Source organism: Notamacropus eugenii, chromosome 7 (genome assembly GCF_028372415.1).
Source record: "Notamacropus eugenii isolate mMacEug1 chromosome 7, mMacEug1.pri_v2, whole genome shotgun sequence".
Taxonomy (NCBI): Eukaryota; Metazoa; Chordata; class Mammalia; order Diprotodontia; family Macropodidae; genus Notamacropus; species Notamacropus eugenii.
Window position 1 is genome coordinate 54,839,174 of NC_092878.1, and position 19,983 is coordinate 54,859,156.

Here is a 19,983-nt window from a genome sequence, read left to right on the forward strand (position 1 = left end):
AGTAAGTAGCCGCTGGAATTGTTTCAGAATGTAATGTGAGGTGAGATAGCTAAGAACAATATTAAAGTTGTACTTCTATTTGCAATAACATTTTATACTGGTTCACACTTAAGAGTTTTTAATACAAAAACTTGTGAATTGCACTTTATACAAATACATAGACTAATATATAAAAACTAATATTTGTGTTCTAAAAATCAACTTATTTGTCAGTATACTGATTTTTCCGTCTTCCCCTCATTTTTTAAAATATTCTATTGAAGGCATTGATTTAATCTGTTTAGTGTAAAGAGCACTAGGCTCCTTGCCACATTCAACTATCATTGCTATGCACCTCCCGTATCTGTACCTTAGCCCTAATCTTTCTCTTCAATTCTAGCCCTGAATCATAATCTGCCTTTCAGACATTTCCAGGTGAGTGTCCCATAGGCATCTTAAGTTCAACATCTCCAAAATAGTACTCACCCACCCCTCTCTGAAGTTTCTTTTGAGAGCAGTTCTGTCCTAACCGTTCTGGTTTGTGAACTTGAAATCGGCTGTAACGCTTCATTTCCCCTCAACCCCTATACCCAGTCACTTGTTGATTCCCCCTACAAAACATCTTTCTAATCCTTCAATCTATAACCCTAGTTCAAGTTGACCTGTTAACTTCTCCCCTGGACTATTATAGTAGCTTCCTAATTGTTGTGTAGGTCATGGTTTTACCCTCCAGGTTTTATCCATCATCCACTTAAAACAAATGATTGTTAAAGCATGGGTATGACTGTGTGGTTCCTTTTTTCAAAAAGATTGCTATCTTGTTTAGAGTCAAATACTACAACTGCCTTGTTTGGCATTTGAAGTCCTTCAAAAAGTAACAGCCAACCTTTCCAGGTTTATTACATATTACTCTGTTTTTTGCAGTGTGCAGTTAAAGTAAGCCTATTTGACATTTCTTTGCTTCCATAACTTTACAGAAGCTATCCTTCATACCTAAAATACTTTTTCCCACACTTCTGCCTCTTGAAACCCTTAGTTTGTTTCAAAGTTTAGCTGAAGTGTAACCTACCCTTTTCTAGTTTCCCATCCTCCAGTTAGTGCTTCTTCTCAATTGTATTGTATATATTTACTTACGTGTATCTATGTCTTTTCCCTCTACTTCTCCTCACCTCCATGAAATGTAATTTCTCTGAGCAGGGACTGTTTCATCTTTGTTACTGTATCTTTCTCTGGAGCCTAGAACATAGAAAGTGTTTAATAGATGTTTGTTGCATGAAAGAATTTCTCTCAGTGACCTCATCAGTTCCTAGGGTTTTATTATCTTTCATTCAAGATGATTAAGAGCCATTGTTAAAAAGCTGTCCTTGAAGCCTGGGATTAAAATGTTGCCTTTGACTTTTTGTGTGATTTCCTGGCAAGTCATTTAACTATTCATTGTTCTAGGCATTTAAACACTACTATTTGCAGAAAAGTTGCCAGTCTCTATTGGTAGAATAAGTGCCCTCATTTGGGAGTTATCTACACCAGTGAAGTCACCAGTCATATCCCTAATCCTAAACCTATGTAGATGACTTGTAGGTCTGTATAGCCAGTCCCAGTTTCTCCTCTGAGCTTCTGGCCTGCATCACTGTTTGCCTATGGGATATTTCAAACTTGATATCCAAGATTTATCTCAGTTTCTTGATATTACAAACCTGTCTCAGAGATATCTCAAACTTAACAGGTCCAAAACATCTCATTATATTGCTCTCCAAACTTCCCTATTTTTGCCCCCAAGGCACCACCAGTCTTCTCATATCCCAAGTCTAGTAACTTTCCATTATCCTCTTCATTTTCCCTCACCCTGTATATCTAATCAGTTGGCAGTTGTCTTGTTTCTTTCTGACCCTCCTTAGTTCAAGCCTTCATCACATTTAGATTACTGAATTTGTCTCCTAATTGTACTTCCTGCCTCAAACCATTTCCTATTTCTGTCTTATCTTACATATTGCTGCCAAAGTGATTTTCCATTAGCCCAAATGGGATCTACAAAATAAACTTCATTGGTTCCCTGTTAACTCTCTAGGATAAAATAAACTCCTCTACTTAGCTTTTAAAGCCTTTCACAAGCTGTCTTTCCATCCTCATTGTATGTTACTCATTAAACAACCCCACCCCCAGCCCATACCGACTAGCCTTTTCTGTGTCCCCCATGTACTCAGGTATGTCCTGAATCTTCCTTTGCAGTTGCCATCTCCACATGCCTGTAATTCACTCCATCCTCACCTCTGCTTCATCTCTCTTTTCCTTCAAGATTTAGCTAAAATATCACTATCAACCTTTCCTGATTTTCCATCCTTCCCCCCAAAAATGCTTATTTAGCTATTTTGTATTTATTTATATTCTGTACGTACTTCTCTCCCTCATTAGCCCATAAGTTCCTTGAGAGTAGGGGTTATTTTATTTGTATTTTTATCCCTAGTGCCTGGTGTATAGTTACAGCTTAATAAATGCTTATGGATTGATTTTTTAAAAAATACTATAAATGGCTTATCTCCAGTCCTAGTAATGGGATGTCTTCTGCGTTAGTCATTTTCCTAAGTGTCGTACGAGCTTACAGAAAATTTTTATGCTTAATTCTTTCAGTATATATATCTGCACTGTTATTTTTTCCAGGATCTCAGAATTTGATTTCAGATTATTAATAATAGCTCATTGTTACAACATGTAGTTTATAAAACTCCCTCTGAGTTATGTGGAATTATCCTCATTTTACAGGTGAGGTAACGAAAGGGCTGAAATGGCTTATTAGAGGCCACATAACTAATAAATAGAGACATGACTTGATACCCAGGACTACTGAATCTTGGTGCCTTTCACAAGTTATTCTTGTGATAAATAGTCTTCGGAAAAATTGTTAAGAATTAGTTAAGAAATATTTAATAGTTAAGAATAGTTAAGAAGTAGTTAAGAAATAGTTAAGAAAAATAGTAAGAAAGAAGATAATTTTATTATAGAAATAGCAACTGTACAAGAAGAGGTTGAATTGGATTTTTTAATGTTTTAATGTTTACTTTCAGTATTTCTTAGTCCTAGTCTCTTGGAACATTTTGTTAGAAAATTTGTAACATTCATCAGCCAAAAAAATTAATCCATCTTACCCTATTATTGGTCAAGGAAGTACACAGATAATTTGATGCAGAGTTAGTATTTGCAGAGCTGTGGAAGGTGATTTCAGAAAAAAATATCCATTTTAATAGATGCAAATTGAGAAGCATTAAACCTATTTGAAGTCCTCTTTAAAAAACAATACAATAATGATACTTTAATGTGTGTTAGTATTTGATCCAAATGTTCTGTAACTCTTTCATTAGCATAATTAATAGATATTATTGGCATAAGGTATTTATTTTAGTATTTGAGACTAGTTCTGTTCTTAAGACTCACTGTTACCAAAGTCTGTTGCCTTTTAGCTACTATGACTAATTATATCTCAGAATATTAGTAACTAGTTTAATTGTTTTTTTGCTCTTTCCCTGAAATCACAATTTGTCTTCACATTCTGTGCTTATACCTGTAAATTTTTATCTTGATGCTTATAATAAATGACTTTTACATTTTAGGGGAAAATTTTTCGAGCACCTTTTTCTGTACTACCCCAGACATTTGTACCAGAATATGGAAACATTCCAAGGTAAGAAAGGTGTGAAATTAGCCTAGAATTAAGTGGTGAATTGCAAGGTTCAGAAATTAGTAGATATTTCACACTTGGGTCTTTAATTCATGGACTTTATAATTCCACTCTGAAATCTGTATTTGAATGAAAATCCCTGTAATGTAATGATACCCTTAGCACAGTGCCTGACAAATAACAGACTTTCAGTAAACGTTTATTGGATGAATGAATGAGTATATTTGGGAAGAATTGTGGGAGAAGAGTAATTATATGTTATTGAGATGCCCAAGCTTTTGTAAATAGTGATCACACAGTGTTATTCAGATTTGTTATGCGCACATTTCACATTCTAGTAAAAGGATTTCTAAACGCTCACGTATTGGGGAAATGACGACAAAACTCATGTTAATGAACCTGCTTAGATCCTCCGAGTCCTTTACCTAGGAGAGCTGTGTAATCTGTAGAGATAACGTTTATTTGGCATTTAGTTGTTTTCATTCTTTATAACCTCTTTTGGGGTTTTCTTGGCAAAGATACTGGAGTGTTTTGCCATTTCATTCACCCCCTTATTTTACAGATACGGAAACTGAGGCAAGCAGAGTTAAGTGACTTGCTCAGGGTTACATAGCTAGGAAATGTCTGAGGCCAGATTTGACCTCAGGAAGATGAGTCTTCCTGACTCCAGGCCCAGCACTCACTCTATCCACTGGGCCATCTAGCTGTCCCCTTTAACATTGATACTACATGTATTACCTACAGACTTCTATTGAGCATCGTTCTGTCTGCATTATTTTGTTCTACATATTGAATTATTTTTTTAAAAAATCATCTCTGTCTTCCGAAGAGTTGGACAAATGATGTTGGCAGAGAAATAAAGGTCCCACAGACAAGCAAATAAAGAAGTAAATTAAATGAGATATGAATAGAACCTATAAATAAAAATAAACTGATTTTTCAAAAATGGAACTTGTATTTCCTCACATCTATCCCATTTTCACACTTTTCCTGTTTTGATTGAATGCACAACCATTCTTCTCATTTTCTAGTTTTAGAGCCTCAGAGTCAATTCTCCACTATCTTCTCTTTGAAATTCCCTCCTCCCACATCCCTTTAGTCCAGTTAGTTGCCAGATCTTGTTGATTCAAGTCTCGCTGTTTTATATCCATAATCTAAGCTGCTGCCAATTGATGTTCCTAAAACAGGGGTCTGACTTAAGAAGCTTCAGGAGCTTCCTATGGCCTCTGGGATAAAATACAAAATCCATTTAAAACTTTTCATGATCTGCCTCCCATCTACCTTACCAGTCTGTTGGCTATTAGTCCTTTTGACGATACATACACTCAGTCTCCTGCCTCCATTCTTTTGCATTAACTATCTCTCAGGTGTATAATACATTCCTTCTTTACCTTTGCCTCTTATAAGCCCTAGCTTCTTCACTATTATATAAGACTTTTCCTGACCTATTTTTCCTCTACCCTAGTTATCATTTGTCTCTTAACACTACTTTATATATACTCATCTGTGTATATGCTGTATATGTTGAAATGGAGTAATTTTTTTTCCTTTTTATCTGTAGTATTAAGGATGCCTTGCATATATGGAAACTTAATGAATGTTGAATTAAATTGAATTAAAAAAGGTTGTTGCATTTTATGGGATAGTAATTACAGAAAGATTTGTTGGGGTATACATGTCTGTGTGTATAGAGGTTATATATATATGTGTGTGTGTGTGTGTGTGTGTGTGTGTATACACACTTAGATAGTATGGCTCTTGGGTATATAGTAGGCTGTGAAAGTCATGGAATGAGAGCAACGGTCATACTAAAATTAGCACAAGAACAATGAGTAGATTATAGAAATGGGAAATGATTTATAATTCAGAAGTCATGTCAAGGATCTTCACAGCCTATTGATGTACCTTGACAAGTATATTCACTTAGTATGGTTTTTGTAAGATTAAATACATTAATGAGACCTGCCTTTTTCAGTTTTCTCGTTGATGCTTGCACATCTTTGGAACAACATCTTCATGTTAAGGGTCTTTTTAGGGTTTCTGGATCAGCTACCCGTATAAAAGCACTGAAGGTAGGCATATTCCTTGACTATTTTTTCTTTCCACAGTTGTCTAATTAGGTTTTTGTTGTTACAGTCCTCAGATATGACATGAATGTGCAAAGGGTCTATGATTTTCTAGCATGTGGACTCCGTCTAACATCACATCCCATATGACTTTAAATAATTACTGTGGAGATGTCTGTGAGCACCTTGCACATAGGTAGTTATTGGGGGGAGGGTTTGAACCCAGGTCTAATGACTCCCAAGCTCAGCATTATGTCCTCTCATCTTTTCGGTATTAATGAATGGTAGAGTTACAGCTGACCAGCTATTATTCCCTTTGTGGAAAGCATTTATAGCTTACATGAATCCAGTAGTTAAAGAAATTAAGTATTTTTGATTGTTTGCTAGAGCTTCTTGTGTGTTTTGTAATACATGACACCAGAAGCAAATAAATAAAAGAATTAAAGTTTACTAAGAAAAACTCTTTATCTTGAGATGTAAGCAGAGATTTTGATCAAAATGGAGATCTTAAATCAAAGAATACTGATGACTTGAAATTTATTTCAGAGGAAACTGAATCATGGTGAAAGCTGTCTGTCTTCTGCAGATCCACAGGATATCACAGATCTTATTAAGAAATTTTTTAGGGAGTTGCCAGAACCCATCTTTCCAGTTGATTTGCATGAAGCTTTTATCAAAGCTCAACAGTTGGAAACAGAGGAGAGGGATACTGCTACAATGTTGCTCTCTTGTCTTATGACTGACAATATAGTATATGTATTACGGTACTTCTTTAACTTTCTCCGGAATGTTTCTCTCAGGTAAGTAAAGATCAAGTACAAAAAATTTTAGCTATGGGGAACTTTTGGCTAGCCAGTTATAATTTTAAGCAACAGTACATTTATTTTGTTTTCAGCTATTTGGGATGGAAATATTTCTTAAAATTTATTTACATATTTCCTTATCTTCTCAAATGGAGTATATTGAATACAATTTCGTTTTTTCTTTATCATTTTGTATGTCATTATTTGTATACCGTAATACAGTGATCTCCAGGGGCCTGTTTCTGCAAGGCAGTTTACCCTAAAAGGTCTAACCTGTGATGCCATTTGATTTCATATTTCTGTTTTTTTATAATTTTTCTATTTCTTTCCTTGCTATCACCTGTCATTTCTCACTACAGTTTTTGTGCCTGCCTGTAACCACTCCTCTCACCCTTTCTGTTTGGCTACTTCTAATCAGTTATGAACTTTGAAACCAAATGCAATAACCAACTGTCTTACTATTATGTTTTAAATAAGTTAGTACTGATTGAGGATTTTGAGAAGCTTGGCTGTGAATAAAATATTAGTTTTGGATGCATGGATTTTATAAATTAATTTGACTGTTAGAAGCTTTTTTATTTCCTATTTCTTGGTTAAATTCCTGATAAGGTTTAGTATTTGCCTTATACATAGCCAATATTAAGTAAGAGTCCCTACAAATATGCCTGTTAGCTTCTTGAAATTGTTTCTTAGTTCAAATTTTGACTACGTTTAATGGTACCTACTTTTTTTTTTTTTTAAAGAGTCAGTGAGAATAAGATGGATAGTTATAATCTTGCAGCAATGCTTGCTCCAAACCTTTTACATTCATGGAATGAGAAAGTGTCGAAGAATGCAAGGGAAGAAATTCGACTGGAGATTGCGGTGGTAAAGACCCTGATTGATCATGCAGCTGATATTGGTAAGAAAAGGTGAAATGTCTTCAGGGCAGAATGTTTATGGCTTGCCAGCTTCTCCCAACTAACCATTAAAACTCTGAGGCAGAAACAGTGAAAGAGTGCTGGACTAAGTTAGAGGCCTTGGGCTCACAGAGACCTCCAGCTCTTTTGCTTGCTCCATATGTGATCTTGACAGTCATTTAACCCTCGGGATTTCAGTTTTATCATCCGTAAAATGAAGGGGGTGAACCAAATGACTTCTGAAGGTTCCTTCAAGCTCAAGTATATGATTTAGGAACCTGTTCTCTGACAGAAGTTTAGTGTAGAATACCTTTATTTTTAAAACAACACAATAAAAACAACATTGTCAATGTTATCCTTTAGGGCGTGTGCCAGAGTTTATCATGGAAAAGATACCAGTCATGTTGGGTATTGATGGCCCCAGTTCTACTCCATCACTAGACGACTGCGAAGAAGGTGAATATGAGTCTTCTATTGAACATAAGGAAAAGAGAAGACAGGGTGTAGGTGGTGAGTATTATTACTATTTGACCTAAGCATGGAGGTTTATAAGCTTTTATTATTTAAGGTAACTACTCAACAGAAATTTTTTTTACTACCTTCTTTATGTTAAGGGCTGTGGGAGATATAAAGACGCATACCATATTATTACCTCTCTTGGTGTATACAGTCTAGTTGAAGAGATAAAACATAGACTCCTAGAATTACAGAATTTTTTAGGTAAGAGGGGGAGCCTCTTCCAGACTCTTTATTTTACTAATGGGGAGACTATGCTTCATGTAGGTTAAGTGACCTGCCCAAGTTGTAGTGTTTGCTAATGACAAAGAGTCAGAATGTAGGTCTATAGAGTTCCTCTTGCAAAGAGTTAAAAATAGCAATATTAGTAAATGTAAGATTGTTAAAATGCCCTCGGCTTGAAGAAGAATGAGTTGTTAGGGAGGGCTAATTGGAATTTTATTTGGATAATCAAAAATGCATAATATTTGGCCTGGATGAGGAAATTCAGGTGTGGAAGGGCGTGGTACATGTGGGAGACAGTAAGTAGACTAACTTTGTTTAAATGAAGACTTAAATGGAGAAAGGGAAGAAATCAGAAAAGAAGACTGAGGACGGTCACGGAGAATCGTTGAACGCTAACTCAGGCGATTAAGTTTTATCATGTAAGCAGTGGCCACCAAGTGGAAGATTTGGTCAGAGTATTGATGTCCTGGAAATGATATTTTGGATGAGTCTTTAACAGTACACAGCATTATTTTTAGGCCAGAAAGACTGGAAGGGAATTGAGGAAGGTTTTTGCAATAATCCAGGTGTGAATAGTCAAGGCCTGGCCTAAATTGGTAGCATTGTAAAAAGGAAGGAATAGATGAAAAAGGTGCAAAGAGTCAATAGGACTGCAGGCCATTGTAATACAATTTTTAATAAAGTCAAATATATTTTAGGACTCACATAACTTAAAGTTAGAAGGGACCCTAAAAATCATGTAGTTCAATTTCCTTTACAGGCAAACAGTTTTTTAGGATTTAGGGGGATGTTGACAAAATCTTTTGTTTTTTTGCATTCGGTAGATTATATTTTTGTAGATTAAACTAGACAAGACCAAAATAAAGCAGATGTAGACCTCCAGAGAAATTCTAGCCACACAGATGCATGTCATTCCAAAGCAGCTTCTTTGTATTTTTAAAGATAGCAGAAGGATGATGTACATCAAAAGGCCAGAGCTAGAGGTCAAGCCTAAAAGCTAGATAATTTATGCGATTGGTGCCTGACACTTAATAAATGTTTTTTGACCGCTGTACAGAAAGAGCAGATAAGCTACAGATATAAGCCTTGGGGTACACAGAAAGGAAAGTAGTGTCATCAAGTGGACTGGATCATTTTGTGTCTGCCTCCTTTCCATGGGATTCCCTTATACCTTTCGCTAGGTAGAACAAGAGGAACTCTCCATTGTTTTCAGGACCAGACTCTTAAGATTGCTTTTACGTATGAATTATATGTTTCTATGTAAATTTATTTTCTCCTGTCATCAGCTTCACTGCAATGGTCTGTGGTCCTATTGCGTAGTTTTTTAAATTATCTTTTGTGTCTGGGTTTTTTTTTTTTTCTTCAAAGTTGCTCCTGGGGCTGAGAAAAGGCGGAGTGACAGATACATCCTGCTTGGGTTACTGGGAGGAAAGAGGAAGAGTGCCAGGTCTTTTTAGTTTTTTGTGCCCCATCTGTGCTCTATGTCAAATACTTACATATTTACACGCAGTCATCGTGCCAGTTCAAACTTTCTTTCCTGTTAGTTTCTATCCCAGTACATCCTGAATGTTCATCATTCTAGCTTGAACAGTCACTTTCATAGATCTTCCCTTCAGTTTCCTCCTGAAGGTTTGAGGAAGAAGCTTAAATCCTCTACATTCTAAGTTTCATGCCAGGTCTGTTCACACATATTATGTTGGGGTGAAGGCCCTTCGAAGGGCAGGGTAGTTTGTATCAACTGTCATCAAGACCAAATTTCCCTTCATATAGTTCACCTAGCCTAACAGTGCCACCTCTCTAAGATGTTGTTTCAGCAGAGGCTGCCCTTTTATATTTTGTTCCAGTTGAGTATTTTTAGTTATCTTGTTAATTAGATCAGAAGCTTTGAAATATTGTTTTCAAGAGACTGACATTCTTCCTCCTATTCCTAGCTAACTGGTTAACTTCAAACATCCCAGAACCGAATCTCTGTAGTAACATTTAGGTTATCTAACGTTTAGGTTATCTAGTATGTGTCCCTGCTCTACTTATTAGCTACATAATATTCATATTTTAAATAAAACCCTGAATCAGCGAGTTAATATTGGCAAAAAGTATGACACAAATCTTGCTCTTTCGGTGGTTAAGTGGATTGTATTGTTTCTCTCTAGATAGTATTGATAATAAGATATAAATGCTGCCTTGGTTATCTATTATTAGCATGTCAGTATTGGTACTGGAAAGACAGCAGTGCCTGGAACTGTGTGCCTGGCAGATAATGCTTGTCAAGAAGAAATGGTGAAACTGCTTAACCTAGGGATGGAGGTTTTAGAAGTATGAAAATGGCTTTAGTGTGTAGGTTTGATTATTGTGTTCAATTTGACCTAGAGTATAGGTTTGATTATTGTATTAAATTTGACACTGTGAATATAGGACTTTTAGAGCTGGAAGACATCTTGGAGAAATATAGAGATAATTTGGTTTGCCCCCCTTTTTAATATGCAAGGAAACTGAGACCCAAGGTCACAAAGATAGCAAAAGTAGCATACCCAGACTTGAATCTGGGTCTTCTCAATGTAAATAGCTTTATTTTACATTGCCACCTGCTTGTATGCAATTTATATTTGAGCTGTCTATACACTGTTAAAATAGTCTTTGTGCTTTAAACCATCAGTTTGTATATGTGTATATTGAAGAAGGACATTATACTGAACAGTTTCTTGAAGCTACCAGGTTTCCCCCCGAAGCCCAGATTGTGAAACTGTGCTCTTTAAAGCCACTGAAGTAAAGTATTAAGACTGAACTCAAATAGGGGTTATGAATAATAAACACCCCCTTCCCCCCATATTTCTTGCATGATGGTAGCAGAAAATTACTTAATGGTAGAAATGGTTGGGAGGAGAGCCTTGTGTTTGGTTACTATAGTCTTGTCTGTTTCGTTTTAGATAAGTTGTGTTTGGTAAAAATATTGTTCTACATCTTCCTTGGAGTTGACTTTTGTTTTTTTTTACCATGTTCTGCAATCTTTTAGCAATAAGATATTTCATGTCGTTAGGCTAGCTTCTTGGTAAGAAATGCTGCAATACTCTGGAATGATTCCATTTTGTAGTCCTAAAGGCTTTATGGGTGCCTGTTACATCAGCTTGTCTCTACTCTGGTTTAAGCAGAATGAGGATTCTTTTTACTCGTGCTTGTTAGAGTGGAATTTGTCCCGCATCATCAGAATGGCTGTTTCTTTAGCATTGTACAATTGTTTAAGGGGTGAATTATTTGGAAATGAATTCAGAAAAATTTACAATTACTTTTCATCATCAATATGTACTAATTATTTTAAACAAATTTTAAAATATGTTACTTAACTCGCATCGGGTTGTGAGGTAAACATTTGAAAACTTTAAAATGCTACATAAATGTGAATTAGTGATATTCGACATAAGGCCCGTATAATACATTGTTTCACTTTCAAACTCCAAAATTACTTTTCAGAAAATTCACAACTTAGTCACCAATTTCATTTACTCATTAAAACCTTTTGCTTTTTAATTAGCATTTTCCCAGAGGTAAGAATACCTTCCAATTTTTTTTCTGCTGAGAAACATTTAGAAGTATAGTGTTGACTGTATTTGAATTGAAATATCCTCTCGAGAGATGCGAACTACTTAATTAAAATTATCTTTTGAAAGGTGCAAAATTTCTTTGTATTTCATTATTACTGGGCATCAATTCCACCTGTGACTATTTTTCTTATAATGACCTAATGAAAATGTATCTGCTGGTACAATTTTTTTTTAGCACATCATAAATATTAAATGTGTATTAACAGAGCAAGACATGATTGCTTCTGTGTCTTGCATTTCAGATTTTGTTAGTGGAGTACCGAATAAGCTTAAATGTAACAGAACACCCTCCACTACACCTCAGCAAGACAAAGCTGGTAAGTATCATACATGACTGTACTAGATGGAAGCTTTTGCAGTCTGTCTTTAACTTTGTTCTCTGACAAGATTTATTTGTGTTTAGTCAAAATTTGGCTTTTTAACAGTAAGGAAAAAATGTCAACATAATGCCAAATAAAGTAGAACTTTTGAGTGGGGATGCTGCATAGTGGAGTTTTTTAACCTTTTTTGTTTCATGGACCCTGTTGGCCATCTGATGAAATCTATCTATATCTATATAGATAGATACATTGTACTCCTTGAAATATTTTTTAAGTATGTAAAATTAAATAAATGGTATTACAGAGGAAACCAGCAATATTGAAATAAAGATGTAATTTTTTTCCCATCTAAGTTCATGAACCCCTGAAACGTATCCAAGAATTTCTTGTGAGCATGGATTCCAGGTTGAGCCCCTCATATAGGGGGTTCCCTAGTGATATTGGTCATATTGTACTAGAAATTCTGAGATTAGAAAATTAAGCATTTTGTTCATAGGCTAATCTGCTGAAATGATTTTCTGTCTCTTTATAACTAAGTACTGCTAAACATGTAACAAAACTCAAGTGGGTTATTAACTTTTTTTTATTAATAGGTTATTCTATACCAGGGAGTTGAGTCAGTTTATATTTCAATTCTTGTGTAATTTTGTGTGAAATTGTTCATTATAATAGTTTGTCCATATTTTGTTATAAGTTCAAGTTCAAACTAATTTTTCAATGAATTTTTGGTTCAAATCTCTGAGTGCAAGCTCTCTTATGACTGCCTTACTCCACTAGTTGGTTGGTTTTTAGGTTACTGTTTGCTAGCACTAAGATTCTTGCAGTTATTTGTAATTTTCTTTACTTTCATCTGAACTACTGCATAGCCTGAATTTACTTTGTAATGTTTCTTTGACCTTTAGTCTTTATCTGCTTAAAAGGTGAATATATTTTTTTTTCCAGCGAGCTTTAAATAATAGGATTTTTAGATTCTCTGTTAAAGTATAAAACATTTTTGTTAAATAATTTTCCTGATCCCACTCCACTGTCAATCCAGTATGTATTTGTGTGTATATATTATTTTCCCACAGTAGAATGTGAGTTCTTGAGGACAAGGGACTAATCATTTCAGTTGTGTCTGACTTTTCTCTGACTCCATTTGGAGTTTTCTTGGCAGAGATACTGGAGTGGTTTGCCATTTCCTTCTCCAACTCCTTTTACGGATGAGGAACTGAGATCAACAAAGTTAAGTCACTGAATAAGGTGTGTGTGAAGTCTAGATTTGATCTCGTGAAGTTGAGTCTTCCTGATCTCAAGCTCAATGCAATATCCACTGTGCCATCTAGCTTCTATATGGTAGTCACTTCATATTTATTAAATTGAATTGAATTTTCCTAACAATTAGTGCTCTCCAAAAATAGAATGGATTGTCTTAGGAAGTAGTGAATTTCTTCCCTTCCCTTCCCCCGCAACTAGAGGGCTTTAATGTCTGGGTTACCACCTTTCAAGGATGTTATAGAGGACATTTCTTGTTCAGATACAGATAAGATGAGATGATTAGATGGCTCCTGAGGTCTTTTCCAACTGGGACTCTAGGAAAAGTAAAATTTTATTGAAAACTCACATTTTAGTATTCTGTGATGATGCTTTACTTTTTCTTTCTTTGAGTACTGGAAGCTAGGAGTGAAGTTGAAGGCATTAGGAGTAAATGCTTTGTGATTGGGTCCCTAGTGTTATGTTCAACTTTGCACTTCTCTCAAGCTCTGTAGTTTCCAACCCAGATGTCAGGAGATCTCAAACTCCTGCTCATGGAGAATGTGCCCTGATTAACCTTTATAAATTTTTTTCTGACTGGATTTATGAGTTGGGAACTTGTTTTTAAGACCTTTTTTCAAATGGACAACAAGAGCAAGAGTTTACAATATTCCTGGACCCCAAATTTTCCTGGAAACCATATGGTAGAGTAGAGAAACACACTGAATGTCAAGACTTCTGGATTGTAGTTCCAGCTCAGCTACTTACAGTAGTGCGCATGATCCTGGGTGAGTGATTCAGCTCCTCTGGATGTCAGTTTCTGCACTTATGAAATAAGGAGACTGAACCATGAGCTCTAGAGATGCCTTCTTGCTATAAAGATCTACAGTTTTACTCACACAGAGACATACTAATGATGGTGGGTGTTAAGCATCATAATATCTTCTAGAAGTCTCATTCTGCTTAAAATAGACACATCTGATGAATTATTGCCTTGCTGACATTTTCATCTTTCAGATGGTAGAGTGAACTGGCAGGGAAACTGGAGGTTAGGATTTAATTCTTGCCAATAGAAATATAGTATAATGAATAGAGAGCTAATCTTGGAAATTGGGTTTATGTCCCATCTCTGACATATACTGGCTATGTGACCATGGGCATATCATTTAATCTGTCACGGTTGGAAGTCAGTAATAGCAAACTCAAATAGGAATAGGGGGTTACTAATCTATTCTAAGGATTCCTGTGTTGCATGTTGACGTAATTTTAAAATGTAATGCTTTCTATTTTTATTATATTTTTATTTACTGTATTAAATATTTCCCAATTACATTTTTATCTAGTTCTGGCTACAGGGGGCCACACATTTGATATCTGTGCTCTAAGCCACTCTTTAAGTTGCAGAGAACGTGCTGGCTTGTATTAATAGGGATAATTACCTCACCAGAGAGTTCCCTATACAAATGAAATCACAGTTATAGCCCCTAACCCTCACAAGGAAAAACTGGTGAGTAGTATTGAAGTGACCAAAAAAACTGAGAAAACTAATTGTGACTACATCATCTTAGAACGTACAAGGGATAGAAGGTGGAGCTGTGATTTCAGTGACTGCACCTGTGATTTTAATGGTATTGGGGACTTTCAGGTGAGCAAACTCCCTCTACCAATGTATGGTTATAGAGAACTGCCCAGAGCACTGAGAAGTAGAAGACTTGCTCAGGGTCACATAGCCATTCTGTAGGAGTCCACCATTACACAACCACTGTATAGCAAGGGAAAGAACCCTGGCCATAGTAATTTATCCTGAAATTGAGTAAACTAATTTTAGTAAGTCAGTTGTTGATTTTAGGTCAACTGTTCTTTAAATTAACTATTGATTTTAAATTCAACAAAAAAAGAGGTTTTTTTTTTTACCTATCTGGGTTTATATCCATTGCCATCAAAGGGGCCCCTGTAATTGCCTTATGACCAATTGTCAGTCTCCCTTACCATTTTTTTGCCTCTTTCCAGTCTTCTTACACCTTATATCCCACCGTGTATTCTTCAGTTCAATGACACTATCTTCCCAAAGACAGAAATTTGAAAGTCTCTACCTTCAGGGCACTTAAAATTTACCTAGGAAGATAAGCAAGTAAACAAATAAATATGAGATAACTTGGTGAGGGAGAGAAAACACTACCAGGAGGAATAGAGATTTTTAAGGACAGAGATAAAGAAGGGCGTACATTGCAGTCAAAGGCATGGAGGCAGGAAGTGGGTTATCAAATTCAGAGGACAGCAGGTACGACAGTGTGGAATAGACTACATGAAAGAGAATATTAGGAACTATCTATAAAAGTAGTCTGTATCTAGACTGTGAAAAGCTTTAAAAACCAAGCTGAGAAATTTTATGTTTTTTTATCTAAAGGTACCACGGCTTCTTAAGGAGGTGACCTGATAAACATATTGTTACAGGAAGAATATTTTGGAGGCTATGTGGAGGATGAATTGGAGGGGGGAAACTTAAGCTAGGAGTTTAATTAGGCTGTTATTATAGTTCAAGCAAGAGTGAGGAAGGTCTGAACTAGGGTGGTATGTATGTGAGTAGAGAGGAGAAGGGCCCAGAGACTTGGAGAATATATGTGGTTAGGAGTGGGACAGGGGTGATGATTCAGCAAAGGAAACTGAAAATGATACTGAGACAGGTAAGAAGAGAACCTGGAGAGTGAATTGAAATCAAAGGAATAGAAAAACACTGGAAGATCCAAGTGGTTATTAGCATAATGTTTAATTAGCTGAGGGTAATTATCATGAATTGGGGAAACAGAAGGAATGTGATATTCTCCCCTGGGGATATCAAGTCAGAGTTTATATATAGGAACTGTTTTGTATGTTATTAACAGAAGTTAAAATCGAATTAAACATTTTCTTGATCCTCCTAAAGTATAACATTAATAAAAATAGTGTTTTATGTAAAAGGAAAATGAAGGAAGGTTATTAAGCTAAAATTTAAAAAAAAATTTTGGAATTCAAAAGTCTCTTAAAAAACAATATTATTGATGTTTTGTGCTTTAAAACAAATCAGTTAATATATGTTATGCTACTTTTGTAGTTCAGTTTGAAGCAAGTCCTGGTGCATCTTCCCAGAGTTCAGTCTCCCCCATAGCCATCAGTGGAAGTCGTTGGTTCAGTACAGGTGTTCAGAGGCGAAGTACAAGGATTGCAAGCGAAAAAGTGTGCAGGTGAGTTGCTTCAGTCACTGATAACTAATGAAACTTAGTTTAAATGATTTGGATAGTTTGCTTTGTTATTTATTGTTTCTGCAAACTGATACAATTTTAATAATAAAACATTTTTGAAAATTTCCCTGTCAGTATACTCTTATTAGTCAAGAACATTTTCCTTTTTTCCCTCTATCAAAGAAAGATTCTCAATCTAAAAACCACTTCTGCTTGATTAAAATCTTGTCTCTTTTGCCCTACAGTATATCATCTTAATGTTTTACTTGTGATTTGAAAATCTATTTGATCCAAGTTCAAAGGACTATAATAGTTCTTGTCAGAAGCATGACAATTAGGTACACAAATAAAGTTTTCATATTCCCACTACTTATAAAATCTTAGATCTAGAATAGACTTAGAAATCATCTGATATAAATCCTAATGTTATAAATGTTGAGGAAACTGTCATCAAGTTGTGATTTGCCAAAGGTCCCACATAGCTAGTTAGGACTCCTCCATCAAGAGTGTCTGATATTTTTATTCTTTTAGGAGATGAGCACTAAAACTTATTGTGGATTTTTATGTTAAGTTTTGCCTCGCAGAAAAAATATTGTTGGCAACATATACAGCTTAAATTGTCGTTATCAAAAATTGCATTTTTTTTCTTCCCTCTTATGAAAAATTTCCTAGGGTGGAGTCAGGGAAGGCAGATTGCTTCTCGCCTAAGAGAAGTCCTAAAGAAAAGGTCCGAAGATCCCTTCCTCTCAAGTTTAGTGTGAAGAAAAGTAGCAGAGATGTAGTAAGTATCTTTCATTCCTTCACTGTATTTTCATTCATCATTTCAGACTTGTAATTTTAATAATTTATCAAAAAATACCAAATCAGCCACAAGTTTTACTAAGTGCTGCTAAAAAGTCCATATTTTTGGTAATCCACAAGTAATATTTGCTCTGAGTAGTTTATTTCTAACTGTCATATTTTATATGTACCAAACTTTGACAACTATGAAGAACTTACACTTTGATTTGTATTTTTTGTTTTTCATTTTCCAATATACCTCGAACCTTCTTTCTTGGGAATTGTCCCGAATAACAGAAAAAGAAAGAAAATAATTCGGCAAAACAAACCTGCTCCTCAGTCCGGTCTGACGTTGTCCCATGTGTATCGTCCTCCGTATCTGAAAATGAGGGAGGGAGGTGCATCCTCATGTCTCTTCCTTGATCATTATCATTTCCCTGCATTCCGTTTTCCTTGCCTTGTTTTTTTGTTTTTATACATTTACATTTTTTGTCATTATGTGCACTGTATTCTTTGTTCTGACTGCTTCATTTTGCATCATTTCATAGAAGAGCACGTATTTCTCTGTCTCTTCAATTAGTCAATTCTTATGGTACAGCAATATTCCGTTATATTCATGTATCACTGTTTGCTTCTCTACTTCCCACGGATGGGGTATCTATCTACTTTGCTTCCAGTTCTTTGCTGTTACCGAAAGTGCTGTTATCAATACATGGCTATAAATGGGACCTTTTTTGTCTCTGATCTGCTTGGTGTATACGTCTGCCAGTGAGATCTTGTTTCCAAAATGATTGGACTAACTGAGCTTTAGGAGCAGTGTAGCGGTGTGCCTGTTTTTTAAATTTCAAATGTTCTTTTTTTATTATGAACTTAAATATGAATATTTCAACATACAAAGAACAAAATTTCTGTTGCAAGTCGTTTGAGGGCTTTTTTAAGAAAATGTTAAACTTAACAGAATTGCTTTGTTCCTTTCTGAACTTCTTCTGATTTTGATCTTTTGTGTATTTTTAAATGTTTCGTTGACCCTTTCTTTGATGTGTGAGTGTGTGTCTGTGTGTCTGTATTAGCACCATCCCTCTCCAAAAATCTTTCTTTCAAAAATAGAAGCCCTGGCCCTGCCTTGCGTAATGGAACTAAAGGAATCACCATTTGGCCATGTGTGAAAGCACGTGGCTCCTTCTGCACCTCTCTGCTATTCAGACACCATCATTTTTTTTAGCTATTCCTTGTTCCACTTACTTGCTACCAAAAAAAAGTGCTTAGAAATATTTTGTGTACTTTCCTGCTATCTTTGATATGCTTATCTTTCCACAACTTCTCCAATTTTGACTTCCCATTTTTTGTTATCTGCCGATTTTCTAGGCATGAAATGAAGCTTTAGACTTGGTTTAATTTATTTTTCCCTAATTATTAGTGAGTTGAAGCAATCCTTCATATAATCGTTCATAGTCATTTTAAGAACTATTTGTTTATATCTTTTTTGCCTTCACCCACTGGGGAATGACTTTTAATTGTATATGTCCATGCTGGTTCCCTCGAAATCTGGGAAATCAGGCATGCGTCAGACCTACGTGATAGCTTTTTCCCCTTGTCAACTGCTTCCCTTATTCTAGTTCCATTAAATTTGTATAAGAGTTCTTCAGTTTCATGTAATCAGAATTATCAGTTTTATTCTCTAATCTTGTTTGGTAAGAATTCTGCCTTTAGCTGTTGCTTTTAAAGGTACCTGATCGGATTTTCCTCTGTTCTTTTTTTTAATGCTATGACTTTAATCTTCAGATCATGCATCCATTTGAAGCTTGTGGTATATTATATAAAATGTTCGAACATAATTTTTCTCGAACTTCTTTCATGTTTTCTGAGAAGTCCTTGCCAAGATTTATTGTATTTGTATCGTCAGCTCCTACCATAGTTACTGACACATAGTAAAGCCACCTTAGCAAGTACTTTATTTATTTTTTTTTATTTTTTAATGTTTAACAATCACTGCCATACAATTGCGATTTTATCCCCCCCCCACTACCCCCCTCCCTCCCCACGACTGCATACAATTCTGTATAGATTCTACATATACTTTCCTATTGAGTATATTTTCACTATAGTCATGCTATGTAGTCAGACTAAAATAACTGAAAGAAATCGTATAACAAATCAGAACATGATACACAAACACATACACATACACAAACATGATCTGCTACATTTTGCGAATGACTTCCATATTTCTTTCTCTGAGTGTGGAAGGCATTTTGCCTTGAGAACCACCTTTGGGATTTTTTTTTTTTTATAAGAAGTTTTTGCATTATTACAAAAATCCAAGTCTACCAGAAAAAACTCTCACACACTGTGGTCGTTGCTGTGCACAAAGTTCTCCTGGTTCTGCTCCTTTCACTCAGCATCAGGTCATATAAGTCCTTCCAGGCCTCTCTGAAGTCTTCTTGTTCATCATTTCTTATGGCACAATAGTACTCCATTACATTCATATACCATAATTTATTCAGCCATTCCCCAATTGATGGACATCCCCTTGACTTCCAGTTTTTGGCAACTACATAGAGTGCTGCTATAAATATTTTTGTACATGTGGGACCCTTTCCCATTTTGATGATCTCTTGGGGATATAGTCCTAGTAGCGATATTGCTGGGTCAAAGGGTATGCACATTTTTGTAGCCCT

At 35.6% G+C, this 19,983-nt stretch overlaps 1 protein-coding gene and 1 long non-coding RNA gene across 15 annotated transcripts in view; one reads left to right on the plus strand and one right to left on the minus strand.

The window, feature by feature from the left end:
• LOC140514418 (TP53-binding protein 1-like) overlaps positions 1-19,983 on the plus strand; it is a 130,669-nt gene that overhangs the window by 17,688 nt on the left and 92,998 nt on the right. For 11 of the 14 annotated variants that reach the window (XR_011970594.1, XR_011970595.1, XR_011970596.1 and 8 more), the window contains exons 2-10: positions 380-414; positions 3,582-3,652; positions 5,625-5,721; positions 6,262-6,515; positions 7,262-7,419; positions 7,781-7,927; positions 11,997-12,071; positions 16,399-16,528; positions 17,198-17,306. Coding sequence is in view for 11 of the 14 variants with exons in the window: in XM_072624740.1 (XP_072480841.1) it covers positions 380-414; positions 3,582-3,652; positions 5,625-5,721; positions 6,262-6,515; positions 7,262-7,419; positions 7,781-7,927; positions 11,997-12,071; positions 16,399-16,528; positions 17,198-17,306 (1,076 nt within the window). In the remaining 3 variants the exon portion in view is untranslated. Of the gene's footprint in view, positions 1-379; positions 415-3,581; positions 5,722-6,261; positions 6,516-7,261; positions 7,420-7,780; positions 7,928-11,996; positions 12,072-16,398; positions 16,529-17,197; positions 17,307-19,983 lie in introns of all 14 variants that reach the window. The other 3 variants (XM_072624742.1, XM_072624746.1, XM_072624747.1) reach the window with 3 other exon arrangements.
• The window catches only part of LOC140514438 (uncharacterized), a 32,977-nt gene continuing 13,127 nt past the window's right edge, over positions 134-19,983 (minus strand). Inside the window, exons 3-4 of the long non-coding RNA XR_011970620.1 lie at positions 15,297-15,422; positions 134-1,215 (exon numbers count right to left, since the gene is read on the minus strand). This is a non-coding gene — a long non-coding RNA (uncharacterized lncRNA). The remainder of the gene's footprint in view (positions 1,216-15,296; positions 15,423-19,983) is intronic.